General features: G+C 39.8%; 1 protein-coding gene across 5 annotated transcripts in view; it reads left to right on the forward strand.

Annotated features, from left to right (window-relative positions):
• Positions 1–20953, forward strand: part of SSH2 (slingshot protein phosphatase 2) — a 246358-nt gene that overhangs the window by 139073 nt on the left and 86332 nt on the right. Inside the window, exon 1 of one of the 5 annotated variants that reach the window (XM_005888262.3) lies at positions 4125–4451. The exons of 3 other annotated variants lie outside the window; for them this stretch is intronic. In XM_005888262.3, coding sequence (XP_005888324.2) covers positions 4324–4451 — 128 coding nt within the window. In that variant the 5' untranslated portion in view covers positions 4125–4323. Of the gene's footprint in view, positions 1–4124; positions 4452–19419; positions 19537–20953 lie in introns of those variants that run through there. One more of the 5 variants, XM_070390316.1, reaches the window with a different exon arrangement.

Here is a 20953-nt window from a genome sequence, read left to right on the forward strand (position 1 = left end):
AAATACATCGATTTTTCTTCAGGGACTTTGTGCAGATGTTTTTCTTTTTTTTTTTTAGAGAAAGCCCCTTCTGACTTCATGTGGAGTAGAAAACTAACTTAGTTTATTTCACGCTGCTCAATTTAATTTGGAGTCATTTTTGAATTCCCAGATGCTTGGGTACAGAGCACTTCTCCCTGGAGCCTTGTTTCCTGACAGTGGAGAGTAAAGGATTAAATTGAGCTGAAACTAAACTGATTGACATTTTGACACTCTGCAGATTGTGAAAAGAAAGAGAATTTGTTCAACTTTTAGAAACAGTAGTAGGAAGGATTATTTCCTAAAAGGTACCCCAGTCTACAGAGATGATTTTTTTTTTTAATTAAAAAAATCAAGAGGCTTGTTCTAGCACTTTGCCAATTTTCTATATTACAGTTCAAAATGGGAATTTAACTTTGAAAAGCCTTTGAAAAGGCCTAGATGGGGGTGTTAAAACAGTCTCCTTCATTTGTTGAATGGGCACTGACAGGTCTTTTGAGGGAAAACAAAGGACTGTGCACTTCTGGGGTGTCACTATAGGAACCTATTTGTAAAAGACAAGTATACATATTTATGAAATCTTTATCTCTGTCGCTTTTAAATGCCAGATATATTAAGTGCTGCATTGAGTAAACATCTCCTGCTGACTTCTTTTCCTGACAGATACAGATGATTACCATGCCATCATCTTTCCTAAACTGCATCACTTAATGTTGACTTCTCTGCTGCGTCATGAAAGGAACTGGACTCACCTTAACAGTGCTGTTCCAAACAGCCTGTTACTTTTTTTTTTAATCACTGCAGGAGGCTGTAATAAATTACAGCCTAGAAGAAGTTTCAAACTGGCAAGTTTGCCAGTTATTTAAAGCAATTTATTTTGGGGTGTATCAGCAGATTTTTTTTCTTACACTGCCATTTGGGTGCCTGCTGACACAGCCTGAATAAATCTTTCAAAATTTTTCCTTCCTAGAGATGGATGAAGATCATGGTGCGCTGGACTCCAAAGTCCAGACCTTTTATTAACTCTTCACTTGCCAGCTAGTTTCTAATTTAGGTATCTTTTTCCAGCATGAGTTTGCAGTATTTGAAGTCCCTCAGTGCCTTGGTAATAATTTTGTTTTATGGAAGGATCAACTTACAGAAGAATGATTCGGATTGTAGACACAGAATTTATAGTTTAGATTATTTCATTACTAGTGTTTTGAAAATGGCCAAACTTCCCATTGGGAAAAGAGGTCTGAAGTTTTATATGAAACAAAGACTTATTTCTTCTTGATTCTAGCATATGCTCAGTAGTAAAGTGAGTTCTTCCTAATTTTAGTCTCTTTTATATTTCTAGTTTCTCTTATAATTTTTTTCTCATGAAAAAAATTCTTATAATAGTGAAGTCGCTTTTTAAAATTGTTAATTTTTGTCTCTGGAATTCTTATAGCATCTTATATTGATGTATAGTTTAGTGAGGTATTCATAAAAGGTAAAAATACCAATGCCCAAAAATACGTATTCTGATCAGACAGTAAGGACAAGAGATAAGGGAGCTAACTTTTATTTACTGTGTGCCTGCAGGGGGGCCAGTCCCTTTTGTCAGCCACTACACACAGTGTATAGGAGACAGAGAAAAGAGATTCTCCTTTTACAAAGAGCTGGTCCCTGTTTGGGTGAAAGGCATTGCTCAGTGAGTAGTTAAAGCATCAGGGAATAGGTTTTAGTGGGAAAAGCCTTATATCAGGAGTTATGAAACAGGAGTTCATATCTAAGTTCCTATATGTCACTTACAAATCAGGTCATCTGGCTAGACTGTGAATGTTCCCACATCTCTACAGTGAGGATATAATCTCTATCCTGTCTTCTACTCTAGATCATTGCACACAACAGTTCTCAACCCGGGGTGCACACTGGAATCACCTGGGAAGCTTTGAAAAATACTGTCTTTTGGATCTCGGTTCAGTTCAGTCACTCAGTCGTGTCCGACTGTTTGTGACCCTGTGGACTGCAGCATGCCAGGCTTCTCTGTCCGTCACCAACTCCTGGAGCTTGCTCAAACTCATGTCCATTGAGTCTATGATGCCATTCAACCATCTTATCCTCTGTCATCCCCTTCTCCTCCTGCCTTCAATCTTTCCCAGCATCAGGGTCTTTTCCAGTGAGTCAGTTATTCGCATCAGGTGGCCAAAGTATTGGCCCATCTGGATCCCAACCTTAAGAGATTTTGATTTGATTGGTCTAGGGTGCAGCCAGGCACTGGGATTTTTTTTAATCTCCACAGGTGGATTCATATATGCAATTAAGGCTGGGAATCCTTAGATTGTAAGATGGTTAGGAGAGCTCTTACACATTTATTTACAAGCGTTAGCAGATGATAATTGACATCTCATACGCTAGTAAAGTAATGCTCAAAATTCTCCAAGCCAGGCTTCAGCAATATGTGAACCATGAACTTCCAGATGTTCAAGCTGGTTTTAGAAAAGGCAGAGGAACCAGAGATCAAATTGCCAACATCCACTGGATCATCGAAAAACCAAGAAAGTTCCAGAGAAACATCTATTTCTGCTTTATTGACTATGCCAAAGCCTTTGACTGTGTGGATCACAAGAAACTGTGGAAAATTCTGAAAGAGATGGGACTACCAGGCCACCTGACCTGCCTCTTGAGAAACCTATATGCAGGTCAGGAAGCAACAGGTAGAACTGGACATGGAACAACAGACTGGTTCCAAATAGGAAAAGGAGTACGTCAAGGCTGTATATTGTCACCCTGCTTATTTAACTTAAAGGCAGAGTACATCATGAGAAATGCTGGGCTGGATGAAGCACAAGCTGGAATCAAGATTGCAGGGAGAAATATCAATAACCTCAGATACACAGATGACACCACCCTTATGTCAGAAAGTGAAGAAGAACTAAAGAGCCTCTTGATGAAAGTGAAAGAGGAGAGTGGAAAAGTTGGCCTAAAGCTCAACATTCAGAAAACTAAGATCATGGCATCTGGTCCCATCACTTCATGGCAAATAGATGGGGAAAGAGTGGAAACAGTGGCAGACTTTATTTTTTGGGGCTCCAAAATCACTGCAGATAGTGATTGCAGCCATGAAATTAAAAGATGCTTACTCCTTGGAAGTAAAGTTATGACCAACCTAGATAGCATATTGAAAAGCAGAGACATTACTTTGCCAACAAAGGTCCATCTACTCAAGGTTATGCTTTTTCCAGTAGTCACGTATGGATGTGAGAGTTGGACTGTGAAGAAAGCTGAGCGCCGAAGAATTGATGCGTTTGAACTGTGGTGTTGGAGAAGACTCTTCAGAGTCCCTTGGACTGCAAGGAGATCCACCAGTCCATCCCAAAGGAGATCAGTCCTGGGTGTTCACTGGTAGGACTGATATTGAAGCTGACACTCCAATACTTTGGCCACGTGATGTGGAGAGCTGACTCATTTGAAAAGACCCTGACGCTGGGAAAGATTGAGGGCAGGAGGAGAAGAGGACAACAGAGGATGAGATGGTTGGATGGCATCACCGACTCAATGGACATGGGTTTGGGTGAACTCCGGGAGTTGGTGATGGACAGGGAGGCCTGGCATGCTGCGGTTCATGGGGTCACGAAGTGTTGGACACCACTGAGCGACTTAACTGAATCGACATTGTAGATACTTTTTTCCCATCAAAACTTCAACTGTTTTGCTTTAAAAAAAAAAATTCAGTTAATTTCTGCGTCTTCCTAGCCCGTAGGTGTTGTATTCTCGAGTGTACAGCCTTTTAAGTTTTAAGGTTATTTGAAAAATGGGATTTGTTTGCCATTTGTGTATAAAGCCGATTAAAAGACAGGACCTTTCTGTTGAAAAATTCCAAAGAAATGCGAACCTTTCTTGGCCACCCACACCCTATTCCGCACCCTCAATCTCGGGCTCGCTTCACTCCTCCACTCAAGCCGAGGCAGCTTGGTGCCGACCCTCGCTCCGCAGGTCCGGCCGCCGGCTGCGGAACCGGCGTGTGCGACTAGCTCCGGGGCGGGGCTCCGGCGGGCCCGACCCTCCGGCTCTCGGGACCGCCCCGCCGGCGCGCTCAGCCCCGCCCCGCCCCGCCCCGGACGCGAGTTGGGGTGGGCTGCTGGAGGCTCCCGGTCGCTGGGAGTCCGCGGCCGAGCCCCACGGCTGCGGCGCCTGCCTCCGCGAGACCCGGCGGGCCCAGCTCGGCCGCCGGGAGCCCGCACTGCCTGCGCTTCCAGTCCCGTGGAGCCCAACGCGAGCGCCTCGTGCCCCAGCCGGGCGGGGGCCAAGATGGGGAGCCGTGCGCCCTGAGCCGGCCCCATGACCCTGAGCACGTTGGCCCGCGAGAAGAAGGCGCCCCTCGCCTGCACCTGCAGCCTCGGTGGCCCCGACATGATCCCCTACTTCTCCGCCAACGCGGTCATCTCGCAGAACGCCATCAACCAGCTGTGAGTGCCGCGCGCCCTCCGCCCTCTGCGAACGGTCGCTCGGAAAGTTTGCTTTTCAGCAGCCGGTTTTCCCAGCAACTGGGAGCAAGCAAGGGTGAAATCGCACCCTGCTCGCTTGCAACTCCCGGGGCCCCCAGGGGCTGCATAGTAGGGTAGAGATGTAGAGTAATTCTTGGAGGCGGAAAGTGTCCTGAGGGTGGGAAGGCGGACAGAAGAATCCTTTGGGAGAATTTCTGGTAAACTTTGAGAGGATCTGAAAGTGAGGTCGCCTCAGGGAAATTGTGATGACGGAGTGACAGCCGTTTGGCATTTTGGAGACGGGCTAAAGCGGTCAGTAGCCTCTCAGCCGCCGGCCGGAAACGCTAGGACTCCCCTGCGGGTCCCGCTGGCGCTCAGGCTCCTGTGTTTGTTGTTTTGTTTCCTTGCTTCAAATAAGTTTGCTTGTGACCGTAGGTTTCTGTTGCAAGCCGTGCACACAAAGAAGGGCAGTTCATTTTTCACACTGTCTGGTTGTAGTCTGGAATTATTTCATAACGCTGGATTTTAGTAGTAGTTTGACTCTCTTTTTGTCTCCGCCAGTAGTAGTACGCGCTTACAACCGAAGCCTGCAGGCACACCTTCAATCGCTAAAGTGCAAGATCTCGTTGCATCTTTAAATCATCACAGTTTTCAGAGTCTCTAGAATTGTTCCTCCCTTCCTTGGTGGTTTAGCCCTTTCTGAGAACTGTGTGCTCAAGCTTGTGGTTAATCTCACCTCACATTTAAAAAAGGGCAAAATAGAGGAACTCCCATCTATTCAAGTTGCATCATTAAACTGGTTGAGAGGTTCAGGGTTACTTTTAGCTGGCAGCAGTTTGGTCTTTGTAGTGTGTTAGCTCTCACTCGGAGTGGTTTCAAGGGGAGTGACCTACTGAGGTTTTCCCAGACTCCTGGCACTTAAGCCATTTCTGTCTCCCACCCAGGTCAACCCTAAAGAACTTTTTAGTTTCACCTCCAACAGTAGAAACTTTGCATTATCCTTATATTAAAGGTCCCAAGAATAGCCTGTAAAGTGATTTCTGTGGTGTTGGTGGTGGTTTAGTCGCTAAGTCGTCTCCGACCTTTTGCAACTCCATGAACTGTAGCCCGCCAGGCTCCTCTGTCCATGGGTTTTCCCAGGCAGGAATACTGGAGTGGGTTGCCATTTCCTTCTCCAGGGGAACTTCCAGACCCAGGGATCAAACCCACATCTCCTGCTTGGCGGGCAGATTCTTTACCACTGAGTCAGATAATCTTAAATCTAATTTATTATTTTAACAGTTTCCTCTGTTACCAAATCAAATTTGCATTTTAACTTTTCCATTTTGTGTTGGTTCTTGGTGGTGTACTGAAAAAAGCACACACCCCCCCAACATAGTGGTTTTACTGCTTTGTTACAGAGTCTATAGAATTAAATCAACCGTTTACTTTTTTTTTTTTGACCTTGTAGAGGGAGGAGGGCAGCATATGGGATCATAGTTCCCAGACCAGGGTTGTAACCAGTCCTCCCCTGCAGTGGAAGCCAGGTGTTTTAACCACTGGACCACCAGGGAAGTACCTGCACTTTACCTTTTACCAAAAAAAAAAAAGGTGGGGGGGAGGAGGTGGAATGAATAATCTGAAAATGGGTAACCAATGGCAAAATAAGTGTGAACAATACTTTAAAAATAAAAAAGATAATGGAAGCAACCCACATGTACATTAAGGGATACATGGATAAACATAATGTGGTCTGGGATACAACTGAATATTTTTCAGCTGTAAAAAGGAAGGAAATTCTGACACATGCTACAACGTGGATGAAGTTTGAAGACATCATTCTGAGTGAAATAGGCCAGTGACAAAATATAAGAACTATGATTCCACTTACATGGAGGACTTGAGCATAAGTAGTCTGGTTGCCAGGGTTTGGAGGAAGAGAATGAGAAGTCTGTGTCTGATGGGTACAGAGTTTCATTTGAGGAAGAAGAAAAAGTTATGGGGATGGATGGTGGAGAGAGCTGCACAACAGAGTGAATATTTAATGGCACTGAACTGTACACTTAAAATTGGTTAAAACGGCAAATTTTATATATGTTTAACTACAGTTAAAAGATTAAACAGAATTTAAAAGGCAGAGCTTCTGAGCTTTGCAGGGGAAAGGAGTTTTGAATCTTGTTTAGGAGTTTGGAATCTAGTGTACACGTTTCTTTTCCTACTAATTAGTGTCTTGGGGGTACATTTGACTTTTTTCTTAAACTGTAAAATGAAGACACTGTGGTTCTGACCCCAGAGGATCATAAAAGATGATGTGTGTGGTAGGTAACAATTTACAAACGATAAACTCCTGCACAGAAAAATGGGTAAATTGAAGTTAAACAAAAACTAAACGGCTGCCATTCATTGACCACTTGCCTCTGTGCTGAGTTTAGTGTGTATTATTATCTCATTTAATCATCACACCCACCCTCTGAACTAATTTATTCTGTTTACAGATAACGAAGCTGAGGCTTTAAGTATTTGCTAATAAATGTCAAAACTGTCCTTAGAATCCAGGTGTTTCCTAGGCCAGTGCTCAAAACCACTGTAGAAATGGTCTTCTGTCTTAGCAATTGCAAAGTTACTTTTAAGACCTATAGTCTTAGAAATTCTCTTTAACTGCTGACATCTTCAACTTAGGAGTGAAAAACACATTTGCTTCACTTAGAGTTTTGCTGCTAAGGTAGGCAGTCTTCTCAAGAATCCTCAGATTATTTCTCTTTCATTTTTGTCTCTCTCTTGCCACTTTTTTTTTCTTGAGAGAGTCTTGTTAATGTTCACTTCTTCTAAAGTGTATTTATTAGTATTACCTTAGCCATCGTGTTTAATTTACATTTACGGTATTGCCCAGTCCATCATCATTTAAAAATCTTTAAAGACCATTCCAAATAAAACCCTGAATTTTGTTAACTTAAACATGCCCATTTTTGGTTCCTAACACAAAAGTTTTAAATTTGGGGTCCATGGTTACTAAAGCTATGAACTGGCTTTAGAAGTTTAATGAACTCCTTGAGATCATATGGAAATATTGGGTAGATACATATATTTTAAAAAATCAGGTTCTCAAAGTGATGTGATCTTATAGAAGGTGAAGAATCTCCTTCCTAAAGAGAAGTATGGTCTCTGAGGCCTGGTTTAGTAAAAACTTAGCTACTACGAGCATTTCCCTGTAGTGCCAGATATGTAAATAGCAGTGATGAATGGGAGCAACCAAAAGGTTAAGAGTTAATTAAGGTCCTTAAGTGAAGACCAAATTTTAATTGTCTGTTTGGGAAAGGGAGTACACCTGAGTTCTCTTAGCCCAATGGTTCTCTTGTCTCTGCTGACGACCCACTCATAAGAGCTTTTCTTCCTTTTCTCATTGCTGCATTGGATTTGCTCTGGGTTTAGAACCAGGTAAACTGTGTAACAAATCCTATGAGAATTGTGTCAGCATAAAAAGACCTCAAGAAGATCTAAGGGGCTTTCCTATGAAGAAAGTTAATGACCTTTAGAGGAGGGCCTTTGGGATAACTAGTTTGGTGATTTCACATGCTCTTTCTTATTTCTTGACTTTTAATTGTGGTATGTATATACATATAGGTGAAATTAGAGAATAGTGTGGGTATTACTGTGTTTATTGGGAATTCTATCGTTATGAGATTAAGGCCTTTCCTTACCTTCGTGTAAAACTCACCAAATATACTGTTATTTCTTATGTGCTCAGTGAAGAACATTAAGGAGTGATTGAATTAACTCCAGAAACAAAAAATAGTTACTGTTGTAAGTGTTAATCCTACTAGAAAAATATATGTGAGCAACCCAGAGCAGCATCTGATCAAACTTCAAGAGTGTGGGATCAGACTGCTCAAATGATCCTGAAATTCCATACCCTTGCAGAGTCTACACGTGGTTTCATATACAACAAAATTTGAACATCTGAAAAATACATGAGCCTATTTTTTTTTTTTGGAACCTGTGTTATTTTTAGAGAGCCAACATTCAATCTCTGAGAAGTGAATTCGCTAAGCAAGGGGCCAAGGTTTTTCTGGTGTTATTGTTATAAGCCAAACAAATAGCTTATCCACAAACAGGTGACTGTTTTTGTGTCCTGAAAAGTTCAGGAAAGGATCAAGAACTAGTAGATAGAACGCTGGCAAGGGCTGTCATTAAAAGAGTTCCCATTATGAAAACCACTGATCAGAAGTCTGGAAACTTGAATGTTTGAGACATTGCTTGATTTGTTCTTGAGGTGACCTTGAGCTTTTTATCCTTGACCCAAAATATTTGTATTTATTTACTTGGTTGCATATATAAGTTTGACTTCCTAGCTTCACATGAGTGCTTTCAGAAGCTTGAGCTCAGCAACAGAGAGCATATTGAGATAATTATCTAAAAGGTACCTTTCATAAAATTGAAAGATAGAAGCAGTTTTATTTTTTGTGTTTATAATACTAATGCTCTTTTAGTTCTGCAAGTAATTTCACACGTGCTCTTCTCTGAACTTAAGCTTGTGTCAGAATCACCTGGATGGTTTATTAAAACACAGGTTGCTGCCCACACTCCCAGAGTTTCTGATTCTGTAGGTCTGGGGTGAGACTAGAAAATTTCAATTCCTAACAAGTTCCTAGAGGATGCTGGTGATGCTGATCCAGGGACCACACTTTGGGAACCACTGCCTTAAAGTATTCCCGTGAGGCAGATTGGGTAAGTCATCATTCACACTTTGTAAAGTAAATAAACTGAAAAATCAAAATGATGAAGTGATTGGCACAGGGGTTACATGATTTGTTCTTGGTAGAACTGAAACTAGAACCAGCATTTCCTGTCTCCACATCTAGAACTCTTAACACTGCTGCGAAGTCCTGATGCATATGTCTTTGTATCTATGTGGGAACATTTCTTTAGATAAAATTCTAGCAGTGGAATTTCTGGGTCTGATGATATGTATGTGTTAAAATTTTGATACATGCTGCCAAGCTTTGCAGTTTGCTTTGCCAATTAGCTCTTACCAGCTTATATACTTACATAGGTGTCTTCACCAACCCTGGTAATATTAATAATGATACTAGATAGCAGTTAATTTTTTATTGAGCTCTTACTGTGGGCCAGGCATTGTTTTGAGCACCATGCATATTATCTCATTCTCTGTTCTTAACAACGTTGACTTAGGTGTTATCCTCAATTACAGATGAGAGGCACAGAGATGTTAAGTCATTTGTCTGAGATAATACAGCCAGGATGCAAACACAGGCAGCCTCAACCCAGGACCCCTGCTCTTAAACACTCCTTTGCATTTCCCTTACTTTAGGATCCTTTTGTATTTTTATTGGTCTTGTGCATTTTTCTTCTGTGATTTGCATGTTATTTTTCTATTGGCATTTGTTTTTTTCCTTTCTCATGTATTATTCTGTATATTCTGAATATGCTTAACAATTATTTTCCTGGCTCTAGTGCTTGTTTTTTCATTTTGTATCTTGTATAAAAGTTTTTAACTTTTATGTAGTAAAATCTGTCAATAATTTTATGATTTTTCTATCTGGCTTTTTAAAAAACTCTTCCCATCCACTCCCAAGATTATAAAAGTACTCTTTTGTATTTTTCTAGTGTGTCTACCAGAGAAGGCAATGGCACCCCACTCCAGCACTCTTGCCTGGAAAATCCCATGGACGGAGGGGCCTGGTGGGCTGCCGTCTATGGGGTCGCTGAGAGTCGGACACAACTGAGCGACTTCACTTTATTTTTTCGCTTTCCTGCATTGGAGAAGGAAATGGCAACCCACTCCAGTGTTCTTGCCTGGAGAGTCCCAGGGACGGGGCAGCCTGGGGGGTCACACAGAGTCGGACACGACTGAAGTGACTTAGCAGCAGCAGCAGCAGTGTGTCTACACTGTAAAACTATTTCACTTTTTAAAACTGGAATTTATCTTTACAGACAGACTTGGAGATAATGTGAATCCAGTTCCAGATACCACAATAAAGTGAATGTGACACTAAAGCAAGTTACACAAATTTTTTGGTTTCCCAGTGCATATAAAAGTTATGTTTACACCATAGTCTACTAAGTGTGTAACAAAAAGCAGAACTTACCTTAATTATAAAATGCTTTATTGAAAAAAAAAAAAAGCTAACCATCATCTGACCCTTCAGCAAGTCTTGATGTTTTTGGTAGTGGAGGGTTTGAAATATTTCGAGAAATACCAAAATTTGACACAGAGACATGAAGTAAGCAAATGCTGTTGAAAAAAGGCACAAATAGACTTGTTCTACATAGGGTTGCCACAAACCTTCCATTTTTTTTTTTAAGTGGTATCTGCAAAACGCAGTAAAGTGAAACACAATGAAACAAGACACGCTGTTTTTATTGTATGAAGTAGAGCTTTAACTTCACCTTTTTCCAAACGGATAGTCGTTGAGTCCAGTACCATTTATTTAGTCCAGTCTCACTTCCCTGATTTGAAATGCTATTCATATTATATATTAAAAAGTTTTCTCTCATACACCACTACCACACTGTTACTTAATATAGATTTAGTAGACATTTTGATATCTTGCATCGCAAGGCCTCCCTCAGTGTGTGTGTGTTTTACTATCTTAGCTACCCTTGCTTATTTTCTAGATAAGTCTTAGAAACAACTTGCCAAATCCTACTTTTAAAAACCCTATTGGGATTTTGATTTAAATTGTACTGAACTAGTTTTGGGGAGAATTAACAGCTTTATAGAATGAGCCTTCCCGATGAGGAATGTGATATGTGTTTGTTTATTCACTGTTTTTAAAATGCCCTTCATTTAAATTTTACACTTTTCCTCATATAACAGTTAGACATTTCTTATTAGGTATATTCATGGGTAGTTGTTTATAAAGTTTTTGTTGTTCTTGTGAATAAGCTCTTCTTTCCCATGACTTTTTCTAATTAGTCTAATTTATAGGTGTGTAGTGAAACTGCTTTTTATATTTGCTTTTATATCAGACCACCTAGCTGAACTCTTGGTCCTTATATCTAATAGATATTTTAGTTGATTTTCTTGATTTTACTGAGTGAATGATTATATCATCTGTAAATGAGTTTTCTCTGAGTGTAACTCTTTGTTGCTTCAGCTTAGGCTTTAGTGTGTTAAAGAGTAGCAATGCTCCTGGTCTTGTTTTCCATTGTAAAAGGGATGCTTTTTATGTTTTCTGAATAGATGTACTGTGTGCTATAAGTTCCAGCATAGATCACGTATCAAGCTGAGGGCATTTCCTACTATTCCTAATTTCAAATATTTTAAAATTAGATACAGATACTGAATTTGATTAGATGTTTTTTGGCCCTCTGTTGGAAGGATAATATTTCCCCCTTTCTTGGCAATGCAGTGACATAACTGAGTTGCGAAAGTTGAATCGTCCTTTAAAGCTGTTTGCATTACTTGTTAACATACTGCTGGAATTGGTTTACTAATACTTTTAAGATTTTTTTCTCAGATATTTGTTGAATCTTTGGTGTTATCTTTGTCCAGCTGGTATATGATGTGTAGAATGATTTAGGTATAGTCTCCCATCTTTTTCTAGCTCTAAAGCAGTTCTTTAGCAGCAGTTCTATACTTTAAAAGCCTAGAACCAAGAGGTCCTACACTAAGTGTTATAATTTTATGATATTGTTTTGTCTTTATATTTTTTAACTTCCTTGTTCTATTTAATAAGTGTCTTTATCATCTTTGCTACTTTAAAATCTAGATTTCTCCTCTCAGAAATGGACAAAACATAGTTATAATAATTGGTAATTCAGTTACTGAAGCCACACATTCATTTATGATTTAAGAGCTTTTTATCTCTGGTTGGTGGATAAAGAGACTAATAATAATGTTGATAGTTTTTAAAGACATGAGATGTCTCTTTATTTTGAATCAATACCATTTTCGTGATTGTTTCTGATCCTTAAATAGGTAGGTAATATAACTTTAAAAGGTAAAATATTGTGTAAAGTGTTATCAATTAAGTTTGCATCAAGTGTATTAATCTCCTAGTGTTACAGTCTTCAAATACAAAGAAGTTAATTTTCAATTGTCAGAGTAAAAGGTACATTTGTGTTTTTATTAGTAGTAATAACTTTGTGTGACTTTACCCACACTTAGGCTGCTTTGAAGTAAGTAGAGCAATAATTGGCTTGGAACAGAGAGGGAGAAAGCCCTCAACTTTGGCCACTAACTGCATAAAGAAGATGAGCAGGAATAGTGAGGTCGTGATGCACTCAAGTCAAGATTTCTTTGATAAAGTCTTAATTAATTTTTTTTTCTGAATTACTGTTCTTCAGATTGTGTGCTCACTTGTAATCACTCCTGAAATGGGGCAATTTCTGTAGATTTACAGAGAAACCATTGCCCAAAGCCAGATAATTAAGGATGTTGTCATTTTCTGGCTCCAAGAGCTGTTGGATCTTGGAGTAATAGAAGGGCTAAACTGCAGATCCTCTTGCTCTGTCCTTACTTGGGTTTCTCCAGTAAATGTGAATCTTCTTAATTACCGTATGTAAAATTGCCTTGGGGCTAGAGAATAGTGGTGTAGATGCTATCACACAATGTTTCTGAATTCCTACGTGTGTGCGAGCTCAGTCGTGTCTGATTCTTTGCGACCTGTAGCCCTCCAGGCTCCTCTGTCCATGGGATTATCCATGCAAGAATACTGGAGTGGGTGGCCATTTCCTCCTCCAGGAGATTTTCCCACCCAGGGATCGAAAGAATCACCGTGTCATTGGTCAGTGGATTCTTTACTACTGAAGCACCTGGGAAGCCCTTCTGGATTACTAAGATGAAAGCAAATTAATAATAATAATTAGTATCCTAACTACTTTCAGATAGATTTAGCTTTGCATTGTTAGAATTATACAGGATGTTGCTTCCACTAACGTAATTAGGTTTAACTTGAAGAAATATGCTAAAAGCATCAAGGCGTTTTTAGGTGTTCCTGTGATTTGGAAAGGATGTAGTAAATGATTTATAAATAGATTGTTAGTACTGCACACCAAAGGGCTTATTTGGGCTCACTTCCTTTTTGCAGGTTGTGGGAATTTGGCCACTCTTGTTTTCTGCATTAATCTGTTTTCAGAGGGCTGTGACCCTTTTTTTAGTCACCTGAGGGATTTGGCATTAGTTGTGTGTCTGTTAAAATTACAGAATCCAGAGGCTTGAATTACTCTCCAGTAAAGAGAAACCTCAGTGTTAGCCTGTACTAGAGTAGGTTTTTGTTTTTTTAATTGTAAGTTCGGTTTTCCAGTTATAGAAGACACAGAATTATTATTATTATTTTTTTTTAATAATGACATTTTTTGAAATGGTTCAAATTGTTGCTTATGTTTTTGGGGGGAGTAATATCTGCTTCATTTTATTAGGGCTAGGGCTAGAGATAGTTAATAAGAAAGAAAAATTAAAATTTCAGTTATGATTGTTGCTTTCATCATTTGTACTTACTGTTTACTGACAAAGATTCATGTGGCTATTCATGATCCGTAACAGCATATTTCAAGCCCTAACAATTCTAATTGTGGACTTGACATTGCTTGTCTTCTGTGGTGTCTGTATTCTTAAAACTTAATGCCACAGACAGGCCTGTTTACAACCTAAGAAATGTCAACAGAAGGCTGAACAGGTTTATGAGCTTAACTTCTTAGTTGTGTGTCTCATCTTTGTTCTTTAAATTTTGTATAATAAAAGCCAGTTGATCTTCATAAGGAATAAATTGAATATGAGTATTTCTCATTTTTCTTCACTGATTTTAAATAAGTATCACTTTAACATAGAGCTCTTAAGAGAGATGTCATTTCTTTGGAACTCTCCTCTGTTCCAGGCATCTTTAAATTACTGTGTTTCTCTCAAAGTTAATATATCCAGTTCTTATGAACACCAAAAAAATTTTAATTTGCTATTATTATATCATCTTTATTTGGGGGGAAAATTTAGTTTGAGAAGTTGGAACATTTATGAGGTAATGTGAATTCTCAGTGTCAGTTTTTCTTCCCAGGAGGGGAATGAAACAGATTCTGACAGTGTATGAAACTGAACTTTTTGGTCATTTCTTTGACCAGATTTGGTGTAGATCATTTTATCAACCCCACCTCTGTGATGCTCATTCCTCCCCAATGAAATTTCACACTCAATTCTTAAAGTATCCCTTTCATTAAATATTCTATTTAGAAATTTTTAAAAGGTATCTTGGATCACTCGTTCAGTGTCTTGTCACTTGTTATTGTGGCTGATAGTAATAGTCTGGTGTGTGGAATGAAACAAACTTGAGTTTCAATCAGTTTCACCACTTATAGGCTGAGCGACCTTCAACTTATAACCACCATAAAACTTGGTTTCCTCACCAATAAAATGGAGCTTATAGTGTCTATTAATATTAATTAATGTAGTTAATTGGGCTTCCCAAGTGGCGCTAGTGGTAAAGAACTCACCTGCCAATGCAGAGGACGTAAGAGACTGGATTCGATCCCTGGGTCGGGAAGATCCCTTGGAGAAGGAAATGGCAACCCACTCCAGTATTCTTGCCTAGAGAATCCCATGGACAGAGGAGCCTGGCAGGCTACAGACCATGGGGTCACAAAGAGTCGGACACGACCAAAGCAACTTAGCATGAAAAGTAGTTAATTTAAGTTAATTAAGTGTAATATTTATAAAGTACTGCAAACAGTAAACACTCAGTAAATGACAGCTAGTATGTTTGCCCTTTTGAACATGAACCAGAGTATAGGAGAAAGAATTAGAGTGGTGCGACAGCCTGGTAGGAGAAATGCCATCATTTGCATCATTGTCATATTCTGGGCAAAGGGTGGGATATACAAAGAAATACAAGACATGGTTCCTGTGGCGAGGATACTCAGTCTGTTGAGAGATATAAGACAGATTAATTAAAGGATAAATAAGAACACAATTCAGCTAAGTGCCAGACGAATGGTGCAATTGGTGCTCTAAGTATTCAGAGGACAAAAAGTTATTGTAAATGAGCCGATTAGTAAAGATTTTATGGTAGGATTTGACATCTGACCTTTATTTCTGGCCCTCTTACATGTCTTGATTAGTATAAGCAGAGGTAAAGGGTACTTGAGCCGTGAGAGAAAAGGAAGACTGATGTAGCAGATGTCACAGCCATAGAGAGTCAGTGAATGACTGCTGTTAATCATTTGTGGTAGGAAGGAGAAATCCAGAAAGACTTTTGTAAAGACCGATCATGCTCTTTAGAAAATAGCTCTGAGTATATTTTGGATATATCATGTGGGCAGAATTTTAATCAAGTTTTTATCGAGTACCCACAGACTACACAGCACAGTAACCAGCATTTGCAGACTCTACATAGCTTATTTAGGAAGGCTGCCAATTTTACAAAGGCTGTTGTTGAATCAGTACCAGTGGCTGGGAGTGCACTGTGAAATCCCCATAGGCAGCATGAGAATAGAAATCACGAAACTATCTGCTAGTGGTTTTATGGTTAAAAAGAAAGGAAGAAGGGAATAGGGGAGGAAAGAAACACATTCAAGTAACCCAAAGCAAAACCTCCTTCCCTGCTTTCTCCAGGTGCTGAGCTCTAGATGCGGTTACATCAGCACCATGTGGTGGGCAGGGTGGTTCCCACTGGCACCAAGAGAGGGCTTGTGATATTTACAGTGGAGTGAGCTATCGGGGGAAGGGTGTGCTGATTTTGTTCTTAATGGCTTGGCTACCAGTTTAATGGCCTGGTTGTCAATGGTTCATTTTATTTAGCGTTCTATAAGCAATGTACGGAGAAGGCAATGGCAATGTACAGCCCTTTAGTTTTAAGTATACATAGAAAAACCATCCTAGTGGACAGGAGGCTCTTTTACACGTATATGAGTAAGCCTATGATCAAACATCAATTAATAAAGGCCAAGTCTCATCACAAGGACACATTTTTTCTATTTCTTTAATTTTGTATCTGTACGAGATGATGGATGTTCACTAAACTTATTGCGATAATCATTTCATGATTTATTTAAGTCCAGTCATCATGCTGTACAGTGTGCCAATTATATCTCAGTAAAACTGAAAACAAACCAAAAACTAAAAAATAAAGACCAAGAATTGTATAAATGCCAGGTTACATAAGGCCCAAAGTATGATAGTTTAGTAATACTGATTGAAAGAAGAGTTACTGCAGCTACTGAAGATTCAGCAGACTGTGCCTTGTTATGCTCTCCTGCACTGAGAGGAATGGCAGACTGGGACTGGATATGTTTCCATTTCGTGATTCTAACGAAATGAATTTAAACCCAGGGTAATTTTTTCTCCCCAAAGTTAAAGAAACACTGATGATTGTAGACTGGCTTGCTATGATCTCTTCTTCCTTTATTTCTTACCTCCTCGGAAATACATTTGAGCACATCTGTTGAGAAACCTACCTTCGTCTTGGCTCTGAATGGGTTTGGGGCCTGTTCACCCTGTGCCTCACCTGTGATCCACCTCAGTTACGATGGAAGTCCACTGTGCTCACACTGCTGGACGTCTTCATTGCCGTTTTAGACACTTGGAGAAGTTCCCAGCAAAGTTACATGCCTTTTAGTCCGAAAATGATCATGGCGTAAGAATGTTTACGATGCTTTTTAAAGAAATGACAACACCTAATCTCTCCCTCAATTAAAGTCAAAATCAACCAGAAAATATTGAATATCGGTGCTCTTCTTTATGGCAGTCTTGCAAGTCAATTTGGGGACATTTTTCAAAGGGAGAGTCTCTGTGCTTTAAAAACTTGCCTACCTGATGCACTGTAAAGTTGATAATATCTCATTCTTTACCACCTACTCAGCTTAAAAGTGAACTTGTCCTGAGTGAGAAATTTTCTTAATGGAACTGGTCTTACTGGTACTTAAAATCAACAAAGCAAAAGTATTGGCTATTTTTTTAATATTGCAGATAATGCATGCTTATGATAAGAAACATCAGAAATCCTCCTCTCCCCAAAAAGCATTACCCTTATTATTTTCCGAAGATGTTTACTGTTCTGTTAATATCCACAACTTTCTCTGTATGTATATCCTTTTAAAAATGCGATTGTCTTCTATCATCTGCTTTGTAATCTGTTTTGTTTTTTTTTTTTTTCACTAAGCATATTGGGAACATCCTGCCATTGTCCTCAAATGCGTTTCTTTCATATCCTTTCTGAGAGTTATTTGTTTTCCATAGAACTGAATTCTGCCCTATTGTTGCACATTTTGATTGTGTTCAGTTTTTTTGCAGTTATAAACAAAGCCTCACTGAATGAATATCCTTGTGTCTAAATCTTTGCACATGTCCCTGAAGGAAATACCCTAAAATTCAATTCTGGGATTGCCAGACCAAAGGGTATACCTATCTCTAGAACTTTTGGTACAGACTGCCCGTTTGCTCACCAAAAATGTTGTACCTGTCTACAATTTTAGTAACTGTACCTCCAGCAATTTAGTAATTCATTTTCATAGTGCTCCTGAAATAATAAAAAGTAAAATCAAGGTAGAAGCAATTTTATCCTTCAATTCATCTGAACCAATTGAAGACGCAGGAAAATTGATCCTTATTTGTCTTTCCTATCAGGAATCGCTTTCATACCCAGTCACTGATGGAAAATGATTTGTAAGGTATTTGAGTGGAACTTGCCAGAAGATGAAATAATAGTACATTGATAAGATGAGGGAAAAACTAATTATCCGTAGATGGTGTTGAATATACACGTAGTGTTTGTGAATTTGGGTTTGCGCCCTGTGTTGTTTTTTTTTATTCTAAAATCATCACCATTTTTGATTTAGGGATTTTTGAGCTAAAAGATAACTGACTGACTTAGGGTCCTGCAGCAAATTAACCTTGAACAGCATTTCATTGTTTTCTGTTTAGGAAGTGTGAAAGTGGCATTGAGATTTCCTAAAATTCTGTCTTACTAAGGATTGCTGCTGCTGCTTTTCAGTTGCTCAGTGGTGTCCGAATCTTTGCAACCCCATGGACTGCAGCATGCCAGGCTTCCCTGTCCTTCACTATCTCCCCGAGTTTGCTCAGATTCATGTCAATGATGCCATCCAACCATCTAAAAAAATGATCATATATATTAGTTTGTTAATGCTCGTAACTAAACTTGTGAAGTTAGAATTTCCTCATCTGGTTTGTAAAAGCCAGTGTATATTTCCCAAAGTTGGAGAGAGAAACTTTTTAGGGAACAAGCCATTTAAAATCTTGGGGAAAAAAAAAAGTTTTCATCTTTAAGGCTTTTTGAGTATTGAATATAGGAGAAAGGAGAAGAGTTGTATGCATTTTCTAAAGCTCTTAAAGAATCTTACTTTGAATGTCTGTGCAGATCTAAACAGTATCCAGAGGGGCTTCTGGCCAACTTAAAGAAAAAAAGACTGGAAGGAGAAAAGAATGTTAGAACGCAGGCCGCACTTGCCTGCTGGATTCATTAACGTTGGTTGCCTGCCTCTGTTTGAAACTGAGCTCTCTCCTTAATTAAGGTGTGTGTTTAAATCACAGGCAGAGAAAGTTTTGGGGTGAAGTTTCACTGTTTTGTAGTGGCAGCAGTCCTGGACATGCTGCTGGAACACAGAGGATGAGTTCAGCACCTTCTCTACAGATAGTTATCGCTGCCTACAGCTTGTCTCTTTTACATAGCGAGCCTTTGTTCACTGGAGAGTGGACGTCTGTGGGTTGGCCAGTCCAACTCCTATCGGAGACTGGAGGTGACTGATAAGGAGTCCAAAGGTCACAATGGACCAGTGTGGGGTCAGTCTGGCTTTAAGGGGGGAAAGGGAGGCATCAAAAATTGAATTGCCTTGTGGGAAATGTTCAGTTCATCAGCTTCAGCCTTTCAGCTTCAATCAGAGAAAAGCCACCAGCTGTCTCTCAGTCCGAAGGAGCAGGAAAGAAACAAAACGTTATTTAAAGGGTGTGATTTAATTGAACTGGATTGCGTTAGGGCTTTCACTCCAGGGACGATTTCTGTGGCGCTGTCACTCTGCTCTGCATACTGTGAGGCAGCAGATAACCAGATCAAAAACTGAAGGTAGTCCACAGTCACTCGGGTCTTTTGTTGGATTTCAGAATGAAACGTCAGATGAGCTTCAGGTATTTCACTTGCTAACATCACCATTTAGCCTGTTATTAGAACGTGGTGGGCCACAAAATAGGAAAGGCAAATAATATTTGCATTTCTAATTTGGTCTGCTGCTTTTTAATTAATGGCTTTTACTAGGTATTTTGCTAACTTCTGAATTCAGATACTACAAATAGGTGATCACCAACCTAATTAAAAGTCTGCTACTGCTACTGCTGTTGAGTCACGTCAGTCGTGTCCGACTCTGTGCGACCCCATAGACGACAGCCCACCAGGCTCCCCCGTCCCTGGGATTCTCCAGGCAAGAACACTGGAGTGGGTTGCCATTTCCTTCTCCAATGCATGAAAGTGAAAAGTGAAAGTGAAGTCGCTCAGTCGTGTCCGACTCTTAGCTACCCCATGGACTGCGACCTACCAGGCTCCTCCATACATGGGATTTTCCAGGCAGGAGTACTGGAGTGAGGTGCCATTGCCTTCTCTGAATTAAAAGTCTACTTGTTAATAATTGTCCTTTAAGTTAGCAGTGGTCTTTGTATGCAGTCATTGAGGTTGTAAGCTATTGTCCTTGTCCTCTAGTCTAGTGGAAAGACTGCGAGCAGAACTAGCTACATAATTTGCAGGGCCCAGCAGCTAATGAAAATAGGGGGCCCCCGTTCAAAAAGCATCAGAGCATTGAAGCAAGTGCAAGGCCCTTTCAAGCACCGCCTTAATGTGGCTGCACAAGTCACACATCCATGAAATGGGCCGTGACCTTGGGTATGAAATTAAATAGACTCACAGTTGGTCAGAACTTTGCTACTTATTCCACTTGCTACCTATTCTTTGCTACTAATTTGTGTCTTTCTGAACCTGTTTCGCTTTCCATTTTCTATCTTCCTTTTCTGTCTGTTCCTGTTCTGTTCCATCCTCTCACCAAAGTTGGAGAACTTGCAGAAAGAATTGGGAGTACCTATACTCTGTCTGTAGTCCATGTGAACACATTCTATAATACTATTTCCTTCCATTTCTCTGGTGAAACAAACAAGATTAGGATTTTCTCTAAGGGAAGGTAATCAATTTAACTAAAATTAAATATTCTGTGTTAAAGTTTAAAAAGTGCTTTCATAATTAACATTTGATTCAAACAATTCACTTTTGAGGTAGCACCCCCTCACACACATTTTATATCAGTAGATCAGAAAAGTAGGCTTCAGAGAGGTTGAGAGATTTTTTTCAAGGTCAACCAGCTGATAAGTGAGATTCCAGTCCACCCCTTCTCATGTGGTGCTTCCTCACTACTTCATTCTGCCTCTGCAGTTCTGCGAGACCAAGGGTTAGGTAACAGTAACTTACTTTCTCAAAATTGATCTGATTTACAGAATTTTCTGCCAGTTTTCCAAAAATAACTGCTGGGATATAATGATTAATATTTGCAACAAGTTTTTACTT

The sequence above is a fragment of the Bos mutus genome, chromosome 19 (assembly GCF_027580195.1).
Source record: "Bos mutus isolate GX-2022 chromosome 19, NWIPB_WYAK_1.1, whole genome shotgun sequence".
Taxonomy (NCBI): Eukaryota; Metazoa; Chordata; class Mammalia; order Artiodactyla; family Bovidae; genus Bos; species Bos mutus.